Source organism: Coptis chinensis, chromosome 6 (genome assembly GCF_015680905.1).
Source record: "Coptis chinensis isolate HL-2020 chromosome 6, ASM1568090v1, whole genome shotgun sequence".
In the NCBI taxonomy this organism is placed as follows: Eukaryota; Viridiplantae; Streptophyta; class Magnoliopsida; order Ranunculales; family Ranunculaceae; genus Coptis; species Coptis chinensis.
In genome coordinates this window covers 33,608,338-33,627,104 of record NC_141461.1, presented here as the reverse complement: position 1 = coordinate 33,627,104, position 18,767 = coordinate 33,608,338, and the positions used below count along the sequence as shown (strand labels likewise).

The window sequence follows — 18,767 nt, the reverse complement described above, 5'->3', positions numbered from 1 at the left end:
ATGTGTTAATTCTGATGAATGTAATCTAGAAGTCATTGCGATTCTAAATTATAGATAATAAATCTAGGATTTCTTCATGATGTCTTATGGCAAGCGGAAATGTGAGGATTTTGCTCCTCATTTTCATGGGGGTGGATATATACCGCAACAAGATGGGGCTGGGGATGGCGCATATGATGTTATCAAAAAACAGAGGTACCTGTTTATTACCTTTGCCAGAACATTTATACTGTCTTCATTCTTATTAAAGTAGATCTCATGGGTTCCTCCGTATGAATGTTGTGTTTTGTTCAAGTTAATAATATATGCTTGAACCTAGCATTGTTAAATTCAGCAGTTTTTTATTTACGGTTGCATCATTGAATTGCATGTGCAATTAGTGCTAGAAATAAACGAAATATCTACAAAGTACTACTGAAGATAACACTGATATTCTTACATGAACTGCAATCATACTATTACTCGAAGTTTGAGAGCGTTTGTTCTTGTTACATGTCAGCATAAGCATAAACCTAGGGATTGTCAAGAGAATAATAATGCTACTGCTGGTGCTAATAGTAATAATGGAGGTTATGTGACTCGCAATGTTTCTTGTACTCATTACTGCGGGAATCCTGGCCATAGAGCTAGGGAGTGCACTGCAAAGGAAAGCGCTAATGGCCAAGGCGAAGGTTGTTATAACTGTGGCGATTTTGGTCACTTTGCCAGAGACTGTAATAGTAATAATTGCAGGGGAAAAGGCGTGTGTTATTCTTGTGGTGGGTATGGCCATCTAGGTAGGGAGTGTTTTAATGAGAACAGTGGCGGTGCTAGATGCAATGGTGGCAGCACAAGTGGCGGAAACCACTGCTACAACCGTAAGGAGGCTGATGGCCACTATGAAAGAGACTGTCCCAATGCAGCTACAACCTTAGCAACAAATTAATTGAACCCGATTTAGAGATTGAGGGGTAAACAGACACCTTGTGGTTTTCCCAATTTTCTATATCATATAGCAGTTTACTTTTGTTTTGATAGTTTTGGTAATGAGACACCACTCTTTAAATTCTTTGTTTTTTTTTGTCTAATTGGGGTTGCTATTGATTAATTAGTTTTTTTAGGGAGAGTGAAGAACAATTGTTGGTGTGTCAATAGATGGTGGATTATTCTTATATTAATATTCCCATAATGATATCGTTTTTTAGTACAATCACTTCACTTTGTTTTTTCTTAGTTAGTGGAAGTTTACTATCTTGTGTTCTGCCCTTTTGTGTATGTTTATCTTTTCGTTGTGGAGTATTGGTGTTTTTCACCACTCTAGTACGTTATTTGTTTGGAATAGGAAAAAGAGACCATAAAGGAATGAGAATGAAAGAGAGGGAATATAGGAAGTTTGCCTTATAGATTAGTAGTACAATTTACCCAAGTTATTCCCAAAATTTTGCTATGAGAGATTGAGAGTTGGAAAATAATGTAGGAAGGTGCTATTTGACTTTTACTAATTTTAATTAGAAGCAATGTTGAATTGGGAACAAAGACTTGGGTGGGAAATATTGAAATCAGAAAGTAGGTTGGAAAGGACTGGCTAGAAGTACAAGAAACCGAAACAAGTTACTTGCCCAACGATAGGGTCTTTTTTGGCACATAGCTCATGGTTATTGAATGCACCAGTATTCGTCATCAAGTAAACTGAAATAAAGTTTTCTCTGTTGCTGTTTTCATACTTTATCAACTCATAGAACCTTGTTTTTGAACTTTAAACTGTATAGTTAGTGAATAGAAAAGGTGGTCAAACTTCGATGGTTAGGTTTTGGAACTTTAAAGACCTTTTGGAACTCATAGAACCCCTTTTTTTCTACAGTTCGCAAAATTGTTCATGCAATTCGTTTCACCATTGCTTTGAGAAACAAGTTGAAACCATCTCTTCTTCATGCATTCCTTAATTATGCTTTGATTCTCGGTTCTGAAGCCCATACTCATTTGTCAGCTTATCTTCCAAAGGTATCTTTATTTCTTCCATTCGTTTTCTTGTGTATTATTTTCATGCATGCTTAATTAGTATATATGTTATGCAATGTCAAGTAGAAAAACTCCACAGCTATATCTTAGTGAGTCCACAGAGTGTGTAGATTATTACAATTGGAGATTAACACGTTTAGTTATGACACTCTCTTAAACACATCTATACGTACAACTTCTTATAGCAAGGTTTACATCTTTGTTAACCATCAGTCAAGTTTCCTGCATCTTCACATGCATATATGCATGCCGTTTTATAGTCTCACTGCTTACATACTTTAGGGATGTGACGGAAACAAAGACATGCTTTGCAATATTGGACAATTACTTGTGGTATTTCTTTGATATCACCTTGGAAGGATTTAGATAAGGCATGTGTCTAGACGATTATCCATTTGTGCTTATCAATGATGCATAGACCAGGTTGGATTTTGAAGAGTACAAGAGGGGTAACTAAGTGGGTGCCCACATTTCTTCTAACTAGGAAGGCTTAAGAAAAACTTTTTTCTTGACCAATAAAGAATGAGGCGCTTCAAATTATCGGTATATATATTTGGAATTTCATTTCGGGAAAGGGAAATATATAATACCTGATAGTTAACATCTCACAAGATCGTTTCTCATAACTACTTTGACTGAACTGGTATTTCCAAGTGACCTTAGACAAAACTGTTATATACAAGCCTTGGAAATTTGTTGCAGGCCCTCTGCTAACTGTTAAGCTTGAATTTATAGTTTTATATATACTGTTATGTTGCAAGATGATGAGCATGATATGGAAGTCGATACTGCAACATCCGCAACTTCAGTGAAGCAATCCTTGCCTGAGCTCGAGATTTACTGCTACTTGCTTGTATTGATTTTTCTAATTGATCAGAAGAGGTTGAGTGAGGTGAAAATCTGCAACTCTTCCAATTTTTTAAGTTAAACTCATTATGTTTCATTTCTCTTCTGTTTTTGTTTCCTGAAATTATTTCAGTTTCTTTCTCGTGTTTCAGTTTTGCCCAACTATCTTATTTTTTCGTGGCTGGTTTAGTTTTCTTTCAGGCTAAAGCTTGTTCTTCAGCAAGCATTGGTCGCTTAAGGAATTAAGTGCAGGAGAATAGTTGATGTTTTAGCATCCAGACTGTTCTTCTATTACTCACTCAGTTACGAATTAACGGGTGATCTTGCTGAAATTCGAGGGTAAGTTGTATACAAGTGAGCCTTTATATTTAATTTTTAATTGTTATAGCATACATGATCCACAATTGTTGATGTTTTCCCCCATCTCCTCGAACTTGGACACTTGGTTGCTTTTTTCTCACCAGAAACCTTCTTGCCTTGCATCGGATTGCTACATTGCGCCATGATGAGTTGGGCCAGGTGTGTATATTAGTAATAGCTGTTATTTTGGTGAAGCACCTTAGAGTATATCACTAAGATTTTGGTGGTGATGCAGGAAACACTTCTGAACCTGCTACTTCGCAATTACCTCCATTACAATCTATATGATCAGGCAGAAAAGCTTAGATCAAAGGCACCGCATTTTGAAGCACACTCAAATCAGCAGGTAATTTCTATTTCCTCAACCCGTATATTCCTTTTGAGATTCCTGAGATGGTGGTCATGCAATATGGTCTTTATGTTACAAGTTGTTTGAGATTTACTTTTTGTTTCGTGTGCGTTACTTGATCTGTTTGTTAGAAATATAATGAAAACGAAGTTTGCGAGTTGAAGGATACTGCAACCGATGTGGCTGATTTGCTGTTGTGGACACTGTATGAACCATGTATAGGATGTCATTTTTGTTGAGATTCTTATTGAGCTACGTTTATTTTCATTAACGTTATTGTTGAATTGGTAGTGTTCTACCATTTCCAATCGTCACAACCAAGGGACTTACGGCTGTAGTCAAGTGAGCGGAGCGAACGATCTTGGGCCAGGTGGGGCAACGTGGCCCAAAATGTCAATTGGTTTGTTTCTATCTGTCTGTCCTCATTTCTTCTACAAACTTTGCGAATTTCTCCTCACTCCCCCTTTCTCTTTCTCTCGCGATAGTAACTGACGCTCTGTTCTCTTTCTCGTCACTCGATAACTCCTCTCTCTCAGCTCAGATTTTTTTCATTTCTCACAATTTCTCACAATAATGATATCACAATAATGAGTACACAATTTTTTTTCATTTCTCACTGTTTTTTCACTGAGTTTTCGATTTTCTCATCTTAACTCCACTCACTTCTCATCTTAACGACTTCTGCCCCTTCATTATTGTTACAGGAGTTCTCCTTTTACACATTGGCAATTTTATTGTCTCGCAACCCACCGTCTTTACGCAAAAGGTACTCAATTGCCTTTTCCTTTTTTGTTTCGTTCTAGGGGTCCCCCTTTACCCCCTAATTGTTTATTCGGCACAAATTGGTCCCCCCTTTACCCTGGTTGTTATTGAGAACAAAACTGCGTCATTACTCTTTTTAGTTCTTGAATAACTTTTTTTTTTTTTTTTTTTTTTTTTTTTTTTCCTTCGCTTTTGTGGATTATGTTGAGTTTGTGCGCCGTATAGACCAGCTTTTGATGCCACGGCAGTTAAGAAAGTGAGGGAATGTGGTCTACGGGTGGTTTGAATATTTTGGATGGGTATATACCGGCTTTTGTTGCCATGACAGTTAAGAAAATGAGGGAATGTGGTGGGATTGTTTTTGGGAAGACTAATCTGGATGAGTTTGGTATCGGGAGTTCCGATAAAATAAGGGAATGTGGTGGGATTGTTTTTGGGAAGACTAATCTGGATGAGTTTGGTAACGAGAGTTCCACTGAACGTTCCGGTTTTCAGGTCAGAGGTTTGAGTTTTATTGGGATTTTTGTGATGGGATTGATATTTGTACTTTTGATATGCCGGTCTACGGGTGGTTCAAAGATTTTGGATAGGTATAGATCGACTGGGGATGCCACGGCAGTTAAGAAAGTGAGGGAATGTGGTGGGATTGATCTTTGTACTTTTGATATGCCGTCTACGGGTTATTCAAAGATTTTGGATGAGTATAAACCGGCTTTTGATGCCACAATAGTTAAGAAAGTGAGGGAATGTGAGGCTTGAGGCTTTGACGAATCCCGGCAATCGGCGTAGGGGGAGTGCCCCCCCATACAACAATGTAAGACTTTATACGAAATGTCACTATCGGGGGCTACCGGGATTCCCTACCCCCCGCTTATTTCTTAATTTGTTACCGGCAATCGGCGTATAGGTAGGGAAGTCGCCTGATGCAACAATGCAAGACTTTATACGAACTCTCGCTATCGGGGGCTATCGAGATTCCCTATATTCAGTGATGGAGGACGTTTCCTTCGTGAGATTGTCTAATTTGCTTTTTGAGACGACGGGTTTGTATTGTTGTATCTTGTGTAGAAGTGGTATGTGGATTCTAAATCTTATTTTGTACTTGTACTGCTAACTCGTGTGGGTAATTTATAGTGTCCTCAATGTACAAAGAAGTGTTTCATTGTTTCAATTACTAAAACTAATTACAAGTCAATTTTGACTCGGATCGGCCAACTCGGCCAATTAGTTGACGATTTAGTAGGGGCAATCTATTTAACAGTTGGCTTGGTCTTGGGTAATCTATTTAATGTTTGTTTGGATGATAAGTGCCCAAATTTGATTATTCAAGCTAAACTCAATTCTTCTGGTGGTTATGCTTGTTCAGATTCAAAGTTTGTTTTTTTTTTTAGTAGTTGTGTGTGCGTAATTGTTTGTTATTTAGATTAGAATGAGGGTTTATTTGGGTGTGCTGGATTTTTTGGGTTATTGAAAATGGGGTAGAATTAGTTTATTATAAAATTTTATGACCTCAAATGTTGACCCAACAGAATACTGAGGTTATAGAAATATTTGTTTGGATGATTAGTACCTAGGTAGTTTAGGGCTAGATGCCTTAGGTAGTTAGCCTCGAGGTACTAGAGGTGAGTCTAGAGCCTATGCGTGCTTTTTCAAAAGACACTTAGGGGGTGTTTGTTTTTTCTACTTATAAGTGCTTGCTATTTATAAGTGCCAAACACTTATAAGTGCTACTATAAGTAGGTCCTAAAACCTGTTTGTTTTTTGCTGCTTATAAGTACTTATAAGTAGTAGGGGTGTTTGTTTTTTCAAGCACTTATAAGTAGTGACATTACAATTTTACCCATATTTTAATAACACATGTACTCTCTTGTCGAAGTTAATGACGATCATATAAGAAATCAATTTAATGGAAGTAAAAATAAATTCATATAGACCATGCATTAAACAATCCACAATAGACATACTGTTTATTATGATAATCATGAAGTTCTATTGGAAAGAAATTAACTTCTTTTTATTTGCATCAACTCATTTGCTATTTGGTTAGTTATGTAATTTTATGTCTAATCCCAACTTATAAGTTGGCGTAAGTAGGATTTTATCGCTTACAACTTTCGGCCCTACTTATAAGTTTTTTTGACCGTTGGCTACTTATAAGTGGGAAAAAACAAATGGGTAAAAACAAGTGGTCCACCACTTACAAGTGCTTATAAGTGGTCTAGCACTTATAAGTAGGAAAAACAAACACCCCCTTAGTGATCTTTATAGTTATGATTTGCATTCAAAGAAAAAATCACAAGGTTTAATTGTAAACATTTTGTCATAGCTCTATTTGTGGGATGGACCTCAGTTTTAACATGACAGGCAGATTACTCTGGATTTATGACAATAACCCCGCAGAGATTTGGGCAGAAGTATGTTGGAAAGGTACCTCCCTTTGCTGTTCAGCATACTAAGAAATGTTATACGTTGGACAATTCTGGAGCAACTCTAAGAAAGTGGTAGAATTTTCTTGGATTATGTAGGTTGCAAATCCACAAGACATCCTTATTCTCTCAAAGGTTAACGAAATTGCAGCTTCCTTAACCTATATAGTCAATCTCTTGAACATAATTGAAGTCTGTTAGTGGTTGTGTCATTCCCTTTCTTCTCTGGTTACAGTTGTATTCTTTCTAGAAAAACATCCAGTGTAGTTTGGAGATTTTGGGGTTCATATAGTCTTGGAATTACTTTTCAGCGGATCATTTGAAGTAGGACAACTTGTGCACTCAGAGATTGACCAAGGAGATACTGCTAAAACAAAAGCCTATAAGGCTAAAACCTATATTTTGCTCAGCAATTTCCTTTTATAAGAGCAATTTCCTTGCCCGATTTAAGTATTTTGGTCCGAGATGGTTATAATTAAAATAATAGCGTATGTAGCTCCATGAGCCGCGTCCCTGTGTTGGCGCTCTTTTGGGTGCTGTGTCGGATACCGACACACATGCCGTGTCAGTGTAACATAGGCTTACGTCCTTTCAATGCTGTTTTGCATACTTCGATTGTATGAAAGCTTCCTTATCCTCTAGGTTAGCTGACTCATACCATCTGTTATAGGCTTAAAGTGTTGTAACTAGTTTTCGTTTATCTGCACTTTATGTGTTTATAAACCTCGCACTTATATTAGTGTTCCACTACTGTTGGACTGCTGGTCATTAATATAAATATGGGAGATCGGAACTAATTTGATTTCATTTTCTCAATTTAATACTCCGAATCAATCTCTTGACCTGTTACCAGAGCAGTCCTAGAGTTTGGTCCACCACCTTCGATTACTTTGAGGAGAGTCACTTTGAACTTACATTATCGTATGTCCAGTTATATTGCAAGCTCCAAGCCTTCTTAAATAGATAGAATTTCTAGGAATTGATTGCAACTTATGGTAGAGCTTGCCTAGAAAGCCATGACAACTAGCGTCTAACTCTTAGGACTTTACCTTCACCTGCAGAATATTGTCTAAGTCAGCCATCAGTGCTCACCGAAGTGTATATTTCATCTGCGTAAAATAGGGTTGTAGCAAACTGATATTGGTCGCAGTCCAAGGAGGTTCATTTTTCCTGTTTTGCAAAGTGACTATAAAGTTTAGCTCACCACACAGCAACAAGTTTTTTTTTTCTTTCTGCCTTGAAGTTTCTTATATCTCTGCACAAAACTTGTTTTCCTGGTCATTATTCATTTGTTGAACATTAGGTCTGCCTAAATTGCTGCTTCAGCGTCAGACACAGTATTTGCAATGGACGAAGAAAACAGTGGCTCTCCTTCAGGCGATGAAGTAGAGGAATTCGACGAAAATGAAGCCAATGACATTTCAGTATGGATTCTGTTATCTCTCTTTGAAGTTTCCCTGGTGTGGAACTAGTTTTTATTGTTAGGTTGCAATAAGCCATTGCCAATCCAATGACATAGCTAAACTCATATGATATTATAAGTTTTAGTGTTTATCTTATTTCCTACATCTTTTTTTGTGTTAGGAGAATGAGGCAAGTGTCCCAGTTAGGGTCGAAAGAGAGTAGCTCCAAACGGCTCTACAACCTCATCTTCTAAGAGGGGAGGGAAGTTAGATACCTCTTCATTTCATAGACAGCTTGTAAATATTGATGAGGATGACATGGGAAGTAGATTAAAGAAGGTCCAGCCTCGTGTAAGTACATTAGTATTTTCTTTTTTATAAGTTATTCTTATCATCATGAATGTATGAAATAAATGTGTTATTTCTCGTGACATTTCCTGCAACCAATTTTTCTTTTCATTTGGTCATTGTCAGTGTTTCTTGGATCTTGATCGATACTTTTACCTTTTTAAAGAAGAAAAAAAAAAAAAGCTCAGTTCATTCAATTATGTGCTTAGTAAATATTACGACTGTTGGATCTCATAACTCCGAGGCAATCCCGTATTTGGATAGGAGTATCTCATATATATACTGTTATTGTTAAGGTTGAAGGGCAAGTGATTAATGCTTAAATTAATTTAGCTCATGAAAAATCATATCCTACCGTCTGTAATCTGCAATTTATGCTAGTTGTATTATGGTATATGCTTGACTTGGGTGAAGACACCTAGTCAGGCCTCCATGCTTACAGACTTGCCACTTGATTTCACTGAGAATATAACCCAAACAAAGTTGTAGGGATCTATTCTGACATGTTAAGACGTAAGACTATTATGATCAGACCACTGTTTTCTAAGCTTTGTTCCAAAAGAAGTTACTCCAAAAGTTTGTTCAACTAGAATGTGTCGCATGCCAAAACCTTTCACCTAAATACTCCGTGGTGTACCTGATAGTCTGAGTTAGGTGTGCTCTAAGGTATTAGTAGAATAAATTTTATCCTTTCCACTCGTCAGTTGTTAAAGCAAGGTTCTCATAAGTGGTCTGTGTAAATATTAAAATCTTTGAGATCCTTTGTTCTCGGTGAGTAGCTCTTTTGTAAGTAGAATGTAGTAACATAGTCAAGATTTGACAATTCCCATAAAACTAAAAGCTTAAGCAGTCCATTTGTACTTGCAGTTACAATAGAAGATGGAAGCTGACTGTTGATACACTTTTTGCAGGTAACACGAAATTATGGTGCTATATGGAGATGAATTATACCAGGACTCCTCTTGTTTTCAAGTATTTAAAGGAAAATCTTACCAAGAATCATCAAATTTGTTGTTTCAGATTTTTTATTGTACTATACGCACGGAATGGCTAGACACCCTTGTTCCTATTAACTTAGCCATGCCATAATGAATATAATTGCTTGCTCTAGCAGGGCTTAGCTTGTGTTGGAAGGTTGTGAAATGAATGCTTGTATTATCTCTTTTGAAAGTGTCTTTTTTTTACAGAACAAGGGGATCCCTTTTTATCTTTCGTATAATTTCCTTTGCAAGTGAAATACGGTTCCCAGCAAAAGCCTCCATAGGTTGCTTATAACAGAAACTGCATTTACATTAATTAGTAGTGATATTTGACAAAGAAGGCTGAAACTTTAAGCCCCCGGGAAACTTCCAATGTCAGCGTCACTGCGTCATTTGCACACTTACAATACAATTTGTATGACCTGAGTAAATGAGTAATACCATTTATTCGTTTGGCCTCAATGGTAAGACTAAATATATGCTTAACTGCCTTAAGTGTTAAAAGAGGAGCATTGAGCATGAGATTCCTCTCTTTAATGATAAAATGATAGACAGATTTGAATGTGTAGGAACCCTTCCTCTGACTTTACCAAACGAGATTATATGTGGAGAAATTGGGCGTTGTGTGGATAACACTTACGATGTTTTTAATATATAGGTTGAATACAATTATGCAATCCGAGTTAGATTCCATGACATGGTGTCAAGATGAAGGAGGTGGTTTTCGTCTGTCTGTCCTCATCTCCCCTCTTCTCTTCGTCCCTCTCCCTCTCCACGCACTCTCAATCTCCACTCCTCCCTCTCCCTCTCCCTCTCCCTCTCCCTCTCCGCTCATGCCCCCACTGCTCAGCAGTATACTAGTGATATAACAACTTGTTCTGTCATTTCTTATGGAGCCTGCTGAGTGTCTTTTCTCGCTGATTAGTTATACACTCCATCAAGCATTGTTTATTTTCTTCTATGAGGGTGTTATAAACCATCAAGTTTGTGAAACAATTTTGCAGAATGTGATTGATGGTGATTTGTGCGAGCATTTTTCAACACTGTCTCCTGTTGAGCAGAAGAAGATTGCTGATGAGCTGGATAGAAGAACACTGCAGGAGATATTGAAGAAACTCGAGGATGTCCAAAACAAGATCATCTGAATAGGCTTCTGTGTATGCTTGCAAAACTCGAAGAGATGAGAATTATCACATGATACCACTATGTAGAGTTCTGTTACAAAACAATCAGATATAAACTTTTGTGTAGACAAAAAAGTTCAAGCGGAGATAATTCCTTTCATCATTGTAGAGTTTACTATATGAAAGCATAAAACAGTTTTACTTCTATTGAAGATGAGAACTCAAGACTCTTTCGACAGTTTTACTATAAGCGGTGGATTATATATGGAAGGAACGTAATTCAAGACTCTTTCGACATGATGGAAAACCTCCGGAGTCAGTTTTTAACAAGATGGTTAGAGATTTGAGAAACTATCTTCAGGTGCTTCGACCGGAGCTCAGAGAGAGTGCAAGGGGAAGAGGGTTGTTGCTTAGAATTGGGATCACCAGTGAATTCAAGCAACAGATGCAAACGAACTGCACATGGATTCCTCCGATCGGTATGAGATTGAAAGCGAACACTGATGGAGCCTTGAATAGCCATGGACCGGGACATGGAGGAGTGATAAGAAATAATGAAGGCAGGGTTATGGCTGCATTCAGTGGAAGTGGTGGTATGGCGTCAGTTATATTCCAAGAACTAAAAGCTATAGAGGTATGTCTTGATCGATGCCTGATAGAAGGATTCTTAGAGGTAGAAGTAGAAGCGGATTCTATAAGAGCCGTCAATGCAATCAACAAAATTGAGGAACCTCCCCGGTATTGTCAAGATGTTGTAGCGCTATTTGAAAGGATGAAGGAAAGATTCAGTTTCATATCTTTCTCACATGCTTTCGAGAAGTGAATAGGGTAGCCGATTATTTTGCTAGTTTACATAGAAGTGATGAAAATGCTGAATTTTCTCTTCAGACATTTTGCTTATCCTCCGGATTTTGTTATACAGAATATTGTAAATGAGGATAAGAGGGGTACTATATATGTAAGGAAAAGTTAAATTAATACAGGTGGGGGTCGGCCTAACCCTAGCTTATTTGGAAAAAAAAAAAAAGATGAGAACTTCTAATTTACATAATATAGTTATATTTGGCTGAAAAAGATCATTGAGCTTGATTTGTTTAGAATATCATTCAGATATTTTTGTGTAGACAATGCAGACAAATGTGATGTACACTCATGGGCGAACAATGTCAACACCCAATATGTCCATCTTTAGCTCATGGGCTCAGGCTTTGATTGGGCTCTGACCAAGATCCTTATTTCCTACAAAAATAAAAACTTTCTAATACTAATTCTGCAGGTAATATCTATCCAATTCACAACATAGGGAAAAACAATATAATCAATCGATGAAAAAAAAAAAAAAAAAAACTTGAACTTGAACCCAAAACCATATTTGAGGATTTGAAGTTTTTTTTTCATGATTTAACATTTGTAAATTGATTATTGTCCACAGCATGATAAAATGAAGATGGGAGCGAGGATCTATGGTACAAAACAATAAAATATATTGATAAAATATAAACTAAAAGAATTCGAAATTAATACAATGATGAATGATTCATCTTCTCCAAAATTTGAAAGTTGAATTTGAACTCTTGATATTTGCCCAATGTTCAAACTTGAATATTTAAATTGATGTTGAACTCATAAGTTTTTTATCTCCCAAATTCCTACAAAAGTTAATTATAAAAGAGGGGTTCTAGCATGCTTAGCCGCATTCTGTATCGCTAGGGGCAAAGACAACCTAGATCCAGTACCTTTCCATGCAATACACCCTCACCTTTTGCTGGTGGAGGGCCCAGATTACATGCGTACCCATAATCTAGTGTACTCTAGATTTTGCCTATACAAAATATAAACAAAATTCAAAAATATTGAAGTTAGAGTCTTGAAATTGTGTTTATCAACTGGGTTAGGTTAACAGCTTTTGATACGGTGTGGGTCTGGCGGGTTGACAGGTTGGGTTTAGGTGTCTGGTCGGTGCCGGTTTGGGTGGCGACAAAAGACCGGGTCCCCTACCGGGTGATGGGTCAACAATTTTTTATTACACTCCTAACTGTGGGCATTGAAAATCTATAATTAGGGAGTTCAATGCAAACGCACGGCTCTGAAAGTGGATAGGGAGTTAAAACAGTTATCAAGTGGCCTAGTTTAGGGGATCCCGACTCTTATAAAATAACCCTTATAAAATCCACAATCACGGGTACTTCTCAGTTCGCGCAATCGTTAGTACAAAGCAAGCATGGGCTGCAAACCATCTAGAGATTTGCGCTAAGTGACAGTAGGTCTCTGAAAAATCCATTGATCCATCAAATTTTGTGAGGTTTTGCATTTCTTACTGCTAAATAAGTTGGCAAAGATGGTGAAGAGGATGAGTTGGCAAGTATATTGAGGTACTAATTGTTTTTGTTCATATAGTTTATATTTTTTGGTAATTCATATACTTAAGTTTGATGGTAGCTCATTTTACAAAACATAACCATATCTTCAAAGGTGCTACTTTTTCTAAAGTTTGCATTTGGTCACTCTCAATATACTTGAATGTTGTATAGTTTGAGTTTAGGAGTGTTTTGGTATTTGGCATATTAATATATCGTGGGGTATGGCTTTGTTTTGGTGACAGTAGTTAAGGTTATTGCATAAAGTTTGTGTTTTTATTTATTCCAAAATCATGACAATACTTAATTCTTTGTTTTTTATGAAAGGAAAGCAGGGAAAAATCTCAACTTTTTGAGATTAACCCGTTTATTTCGATAATGGCTCACGTAAAAAAAAAATAAACACACTATAGCTTGCATCTTTATTAGTATGTATCATGATAGAGGTCGTTTGTTGTCATAACAATTAGCGTATAAGCTGCAATTAGTGTATAAGCATGATTCCGGTGGTATTGAGTTTACCACCAAACTGGTTAGATTAATACTAATGCCAAACTAATTATTGTGTGGCTCATTTTGTAATATTTTGTATGTTATGCAGCTTAATGTCAGACGGATGATACAATTTATGCACACTTTGTTGCGTGCTCCACAATAGCCCCATGGGTAAAACGTTTAATTTAAGATTTATTAGAGTTCTTTATAAATTCCATTTGTTTTTGAACTTTCCCGAGTACTGAGATCATATAAGGTTAAAGTGAATAAAATTGGTCCGCCACTTGAAATTGCCCAAAGGATTACATTTGAAGAGAAAGTAACTGAACGAAATAAGTTTCACCTACAAGAGTTGGTGGACAAGAAGTAAGAACCACCCAGACCTGAAAGCACCGTGGCATGACTAATGAAATTATAGCCAATGACCAAGGTACTCTATTGCAAGAAAATTCTCATATTATTATTTTAGTACTAATAATAAATGTTGCTTTTTATTTGAAATTGTAGCAAAAGTTTGTTCTTAAAGAAGAAGCAAGGAATTACGTTTTAAAGAAGTCTGGATGATTATGGCGAACATCAAAGTCAAGACTAAATGCCCTAATTGATGCTCATGATAATAAGTGTGATAGGATTGTTGCATGCCTTAAAGATAGGAACCGTCGAATGTGGGAGATATTTGTTAGGAAACATTCATCACATGAATACCAAGTGTGTCACGTTCACTGTTTTTGGTAGATTATACGTGGAAGATGAAATATCGACTAATATTATTGATGTATGTTGCAGGAAAAGAGGAAGATATTCAGACAAATCTGGTTGAAACACACACTTCCCCTTACAAGCAGTCGACTAGGATATGCACGTCTAGACGCTAAAATGGTAATTCATGTCGATGTTGAATACTTTAATTCCATGCTTATACAGTACATAAAACCAAATGTTTAAATTGTTTAAGTTTCTCTTATGTTAGAAAAAGGAGAATTCGGATCCCTCCTCCATAACTAGATCAGATGTCTGGGTAAAGGGACATACGAAAAAGAATGGAGAACCTGTGAATGCAAAAGTAGCTGAGAAAATGGTAAGATAAAGATTTTCTGAATACATTCCTTAAGAGGGGTGACTCCATGTTTTTGCTCTTTTACTGTTGATTGGGCTTACCCAAATTTTTAGAAAACAATACAAGAAATCAAGGACACGGTAGTAGAATCTTCTTCCTCCTCCCTCCAAGATGATGCAATTTCACAAGTCTTTGGGCCTGCGCGTCCGAGTCATGTTAGAGGAGTTGGATTTGGTGTTACTCCATCACAAATGGGTATCCTATCAGAAAGCAGGGAGAAAGTTGTGCAGCTAGAGCGACAAGTAGAAGAACTATCAAGAAAGGTTTCAAGCATTGAGTCTGTAAAGGAAGAGATGCAAGACGATATTAGGCAAGAAATGCAAGAAGCGATAAAGGAAGAGATGCATGGAGCAATAAGAGAACAAATGCAACAACATATCCTTGAAAAGGAAGAGATGCAAGAGCAAATTATCCTTATGCAGAATTTAGTGAATCAGTTGACGATAACTCAGGTTAGTGGTTAAGGGCTTGCAAAGCATTACATATGTGCATCTGTTTGAGCATTTCCTTATATTTTCTTACATTGTCTTAAACAGGGCTATGACCCAATGTTCAGTACAACTACAAATGCACAAAAGGTAAAGCCATTTTTATTACGTTTGAATTTGTTTTTAACGGTTTTTAATGACTAAGTAGTATGATTATGTTTTTAAACCCAAACAGCCCACACATGGGTGTCAAGTGCAAGTTGTTCCAAATAGATAGAGGAGACGTTGTGGCTGAAGGGGTTTGGTTATCAGATAATCCCAACATCGTAGTGCAGGGAAAAAAACTTGGGTCTGGTGCTTCTAAGATTGAGGTAAAATTTGTCAACGATCCTAAGGTAAAGTTATGGAGACCAAGCAATTGTATGAAGACATTTGAAGATGCTCTAGGCTATTCCATTGCATGGCCTACTGACCATGTAATAAAAGAAGGAAATTTAGCTACTAATGATATCAAGATTTAGTCAATAATTTAGAGCTAATTTTTCATGCTGAGCATTCCTTTGTAATCATCTTTGTCTAGGAATCTAGGATTCACATCCTGCTGCGCAAGTTATTTTCAGGTTGGTATTTAATCACTTTTTTCTTCTCAAACTGCTTAAACCTTAAAAATTCCAAATTTTTGAGAATTTGAAGATCTGGGCTCATTTCAGTCACCAAGGTAATTGACTTGGTCTTGTTTTATATCCTTTTTTGACATGTGATTTTTTTTTATTAATAAGTTGTCCATTTCTTGTTTTTTTAGTTCTTCTTGAGTGAGTGTAGTGTTAGACTTAAGCCTCTTCTACTGACAAAGAGGTTATAACCTCTATGCATTTTTTGCGTATGAGGGTTGCTTGACTGAGTTACTTATAGTCCAACAAATGTATAGGCCGACTTTGATTGGTCAAAAGTTTCCTAAAGAATTTGTAAAATCTTTACATGGGATGATCTATGAGAAAATCTCCCTTATAATGCCTGTGCTGATGTTTGAGGTGTGGATAGCGAGGTAATACCCACCTCCATTCCTTGATCGTAGGGGGCAAGAGCTAGTATTTAGCACAAAAGAAGTCTGTCTTAAATTCTATATTTCTTCCGAGGTCTAACTTAAGTCTCATCAGAATGTAAATGTCGACTACAAGTAAATAGTCAAATAGCTTACAATTAAAGACAGCAGATTGGGATCCTTCGAAATGAACTTGGGCATATTCTGCTCTCTTATTCGGAGTTGGTAGGAACCTAGACATAATTCTATTTTGTATTCGGATCTGTTGGGTATTCTGTGGATCATAAACCAGCTTAATAGAAAAAGGGGAAACAAAAGAAGGGGTGGGCATTTATGATTATTTTGATGGATTGTTATTTTCCATGGTTGGATGTGATGTTCATAGAATTTCTTTGAAGGGTGCTTTGATCACAGAAGGGACTTAAAAGCTTGTGAAAACTTTAAGCCTACAGAAGGGCTTTCAGTAGCTATGGTGCTTCTATGATCAATAAGCACATTCTTGGTGTGCTTCTATAGTAACTATGCATGCCTTGTGGTCGCAAGTCTTGAGTACATTATGGTTTATTGTAGTAGTTCATACTGAAGGTTATATAAAGTTTTAAAATGCCTCTTGATCGCCTGCCTGATCTGGTCATTGCTATTTAACTGCTGCTGAATTGGGTTTCTTTAATAATGCATGTGCTGATGTTTGAGTTAAGAATTTGTACTTTGCATTTGACTAATTATGGTTATTTAGTTAATAATGCAGCTTTTGCTTAGTTGCATTTGTAAAAATTCGATGTCACTATCTTTCTCTTCAAGTTCCTAGTATAGGAACCTGCTGGTGTAGTTTGTTTTACTATTGGAACTTGACTAGAGTTCTCATGGGATGCATTTGGGAGTATCATTGAACTGTCAGCACACAAGGCAAGGTATTGAAATAGTGAATCTTGTAATGCTCAGGCCACATAGTACAGCTGTGCACCTTTGTCTGTGTCTTTAAATTTAACCAAGTAGGATTTTGTGATAGCCCGTCAGTTGTTTTTTTTTTGCCTAGAGTCGACTTGATTTTCATGTTGTCCAATTGTAAATTGTGTAGTGTTATGCTTAATCTCACAAGGCATGGTGGGATGGCTTGGTCCAGTTTGAGCTCCGTTGTAGCTTGCTCTGTGGGCAATATTTGATTGATTCAATGCTTATTTGGTCCATCTCTTGTGGGCCTGAATCTCAGAGCCAAATGACATTAGTAAGGTCAGGCAGATGAAGCACTACTTGGTTTATCTGCGATTGTCTTAGGAAACAAATAGGGGAGAATCAGACTTAACTAAATGGGTGGTAGACCAGTATTTACAACTGAATCATCTTCAAGTAAATCAAGGTCAAATGTTTTTACTGTTATGGTTTCTCTAATGAATTTAATATAATAAGTCAGTCATGGATCTCTTACACCTTACCCAACACTTGCTTTTATAAAGATAGTAGTCGAGGTCCAGATGTGTCATTCATTTGCGGAAATATTGAGACTAATAGCCATATTACACATATACCGTATTCTGCAAATATTTGACTGCTACTCGGCTATATGTTTTCTTAAACATCTAATCTTTTACGCAGAAATATAGGTGGTGAGCTGACATGCATTAACTTTGACTTCGGCATTGGGTGGTACGCGGAAGAAGAGGCTTTGGCAGATAGTTGAATGTCCTGATTTGTTTAATTCACTATATTGTGTAGTGCGATGTGTAAATTTCTTTGGTTTCTATGTGTTGGAGGACACTTGAGCATTGTGGCTCATCTTATAGAGAATAGTGTTGATCCTGCTGGATTAATCAACATTGCAATGTCGCTACTTTGCTTGTTGCTTTACATTATGTTTGGGGATTTTGTAATTGACTCTATGTGTAATGACTAAAATGATACTTTGGTAAAACTCCAAGATGGTTAATGACATCCTTAACTACTGAATTTGTTTTTTTTTTTCATGTTTCTACAATTCATTCTCCAAGATGGTTAATTTTAGGTCTTTCTTTACACATGTGAGTTCCCAAATATGTGGATTGATGTAGTCACGTGATAACATCCATTTGGTAATCCACAAAAGCAGCTTTGTAGCATTTATAAAGTGTTGTGATAGCTCAATTCATAACACTTTCAAAATATCACGGATTTTGTGACATTTTCAACACGTTACATAGTATACATTCGTAACATTTTATAAATGTTACAAACTTTGTACCAGGGGCTTTTACAACATTTACTGAAATGTTGCAAAAGTCTTTTGTAACAATTCTAAAGTGTCACAACAACTCTTTTATGTTGTAGTGCTGAAACTGATTGAAGAACACTCGAGAGAGCAATAACAGATGAGTAGTGACGACCAATATAATGGGATCTTCTATGACAACATATTAGACATCCCAAGATTAAGTTAGGTGAAATAATTTCTAAATAAGTTTGATTTGTAAATTGGGATTTGGATTGGAGTCTATGTTTTTATAATAATGTTTAATTGATTAGTGTTTTTGTTTCTTGTTATTATATGTTGATTAAGTTTGTGGAATGTAATATCTTTATAAGATGGAGTCCTCATATGTGTTAAAGCTAGATGTGCATGCTAGAGCTAGATGTGTAGGGTGGAAAGATTTTGACCTGGGAAAAAATAAATTTTTTTTTACTGACAAAAGTTTAGTAACAGATATTTCTGTTACAAAAATCGTTATTAATAGCAAGTGACACGTATATTACTAACGGAT

General features: G+C 36.6%; 1 protein-coding gene and 1 pseudogene across 5 annotated transcripts; both read left to right on the top strand.

The window, feature by feature from the left end:
• The first annotated feature begins 2,639 nt into the window (after positions 1 to 2,639).
• LOC147492660 (putative 26S proteasome non-ATPase regulatory subunit 3) lies at positions 2,640 to 8,351 on the top strand (annotated as a pseudogene). The gene is made up of 7 exons (XR_015199260.1): positions 2,640 to 2,890; positions 3,046 to 3,183; positions 3,309 to 3,363; positions 3,440 to 3,550; positions 4,258 to 4,319; positions 8,045 to 8,165; positions 8,326 to 8,351. The product of XR_015199260.1 is annotated as a putative 26S proteasome non-ATPase regulatory subunit 3 (transcript).
• A 5,213-nt stretch (positions 8,352 to 13,564) lies between these two features.
• On the top strand, positions 13,565 to 17,944 carry LOC147492659 (uncharacterized). Of its 4 annotated transcripts, XM_086569018.1 has the most exons (8): positions 13,565 to 13,878; positions 13,956 to 14,156; positions 14,235 to 14,327; positions 14,419 to 14,526; positions 14,619 to 15,017; positions 15,102 to 15,143; positions 15,574 to 15,613; positions 17,629 to 17,944. In XM_086569018.1, exons 2-8 carry the CDS (start codon positions 14,112 to 14,114, stop codon positions 17,634 to 17,636), a joined length of 735 nt encoding a protein of 244 aa, XP_086425144.1. In that variant the 5' UTR covers positions 13,565 to 13,878; positions 13,956 to 14,111; the 3' UTR covers positions 17,637 to 17,944. The 4 variants fall into 4 exon arrangements, with proteins under 4 accessions (XP_086425144.1, XP_086425146.1, XP_086425145.1 ...); XM_086569020.1 differs by lacking the exon at positions 15,574 to 15,613; XM_086569019.1 differs by lacking the exons at positions 15,574 to 15,613; positions 17,629 to 17,944 and adding an exon at positions 15,229 to 15,413.
• The last annotated feature ends 823 nt before the right edge of the window (positions 17,945 to 18,767 follow it).

Bases quoted from the DNA above. Each gene is read 5' to 3' on its own strand.
- LOC147492659 (XM_086569017.1), top strand. The intron at 15,018-15,101 runs GTTAGTGGTTAA...TGTCTTAAACAG, and splicing joins ATCAGTTGACGATAACTCAG to GGCTATGACCCAATGTTCAG. The intron at 15,144-15,573 runs GTAAAGCCATTT...ATCTTTGTCTAG, and splicing joins CAACTACAAATGCACAAAAG to GAATCTAGGATTCACATCCT.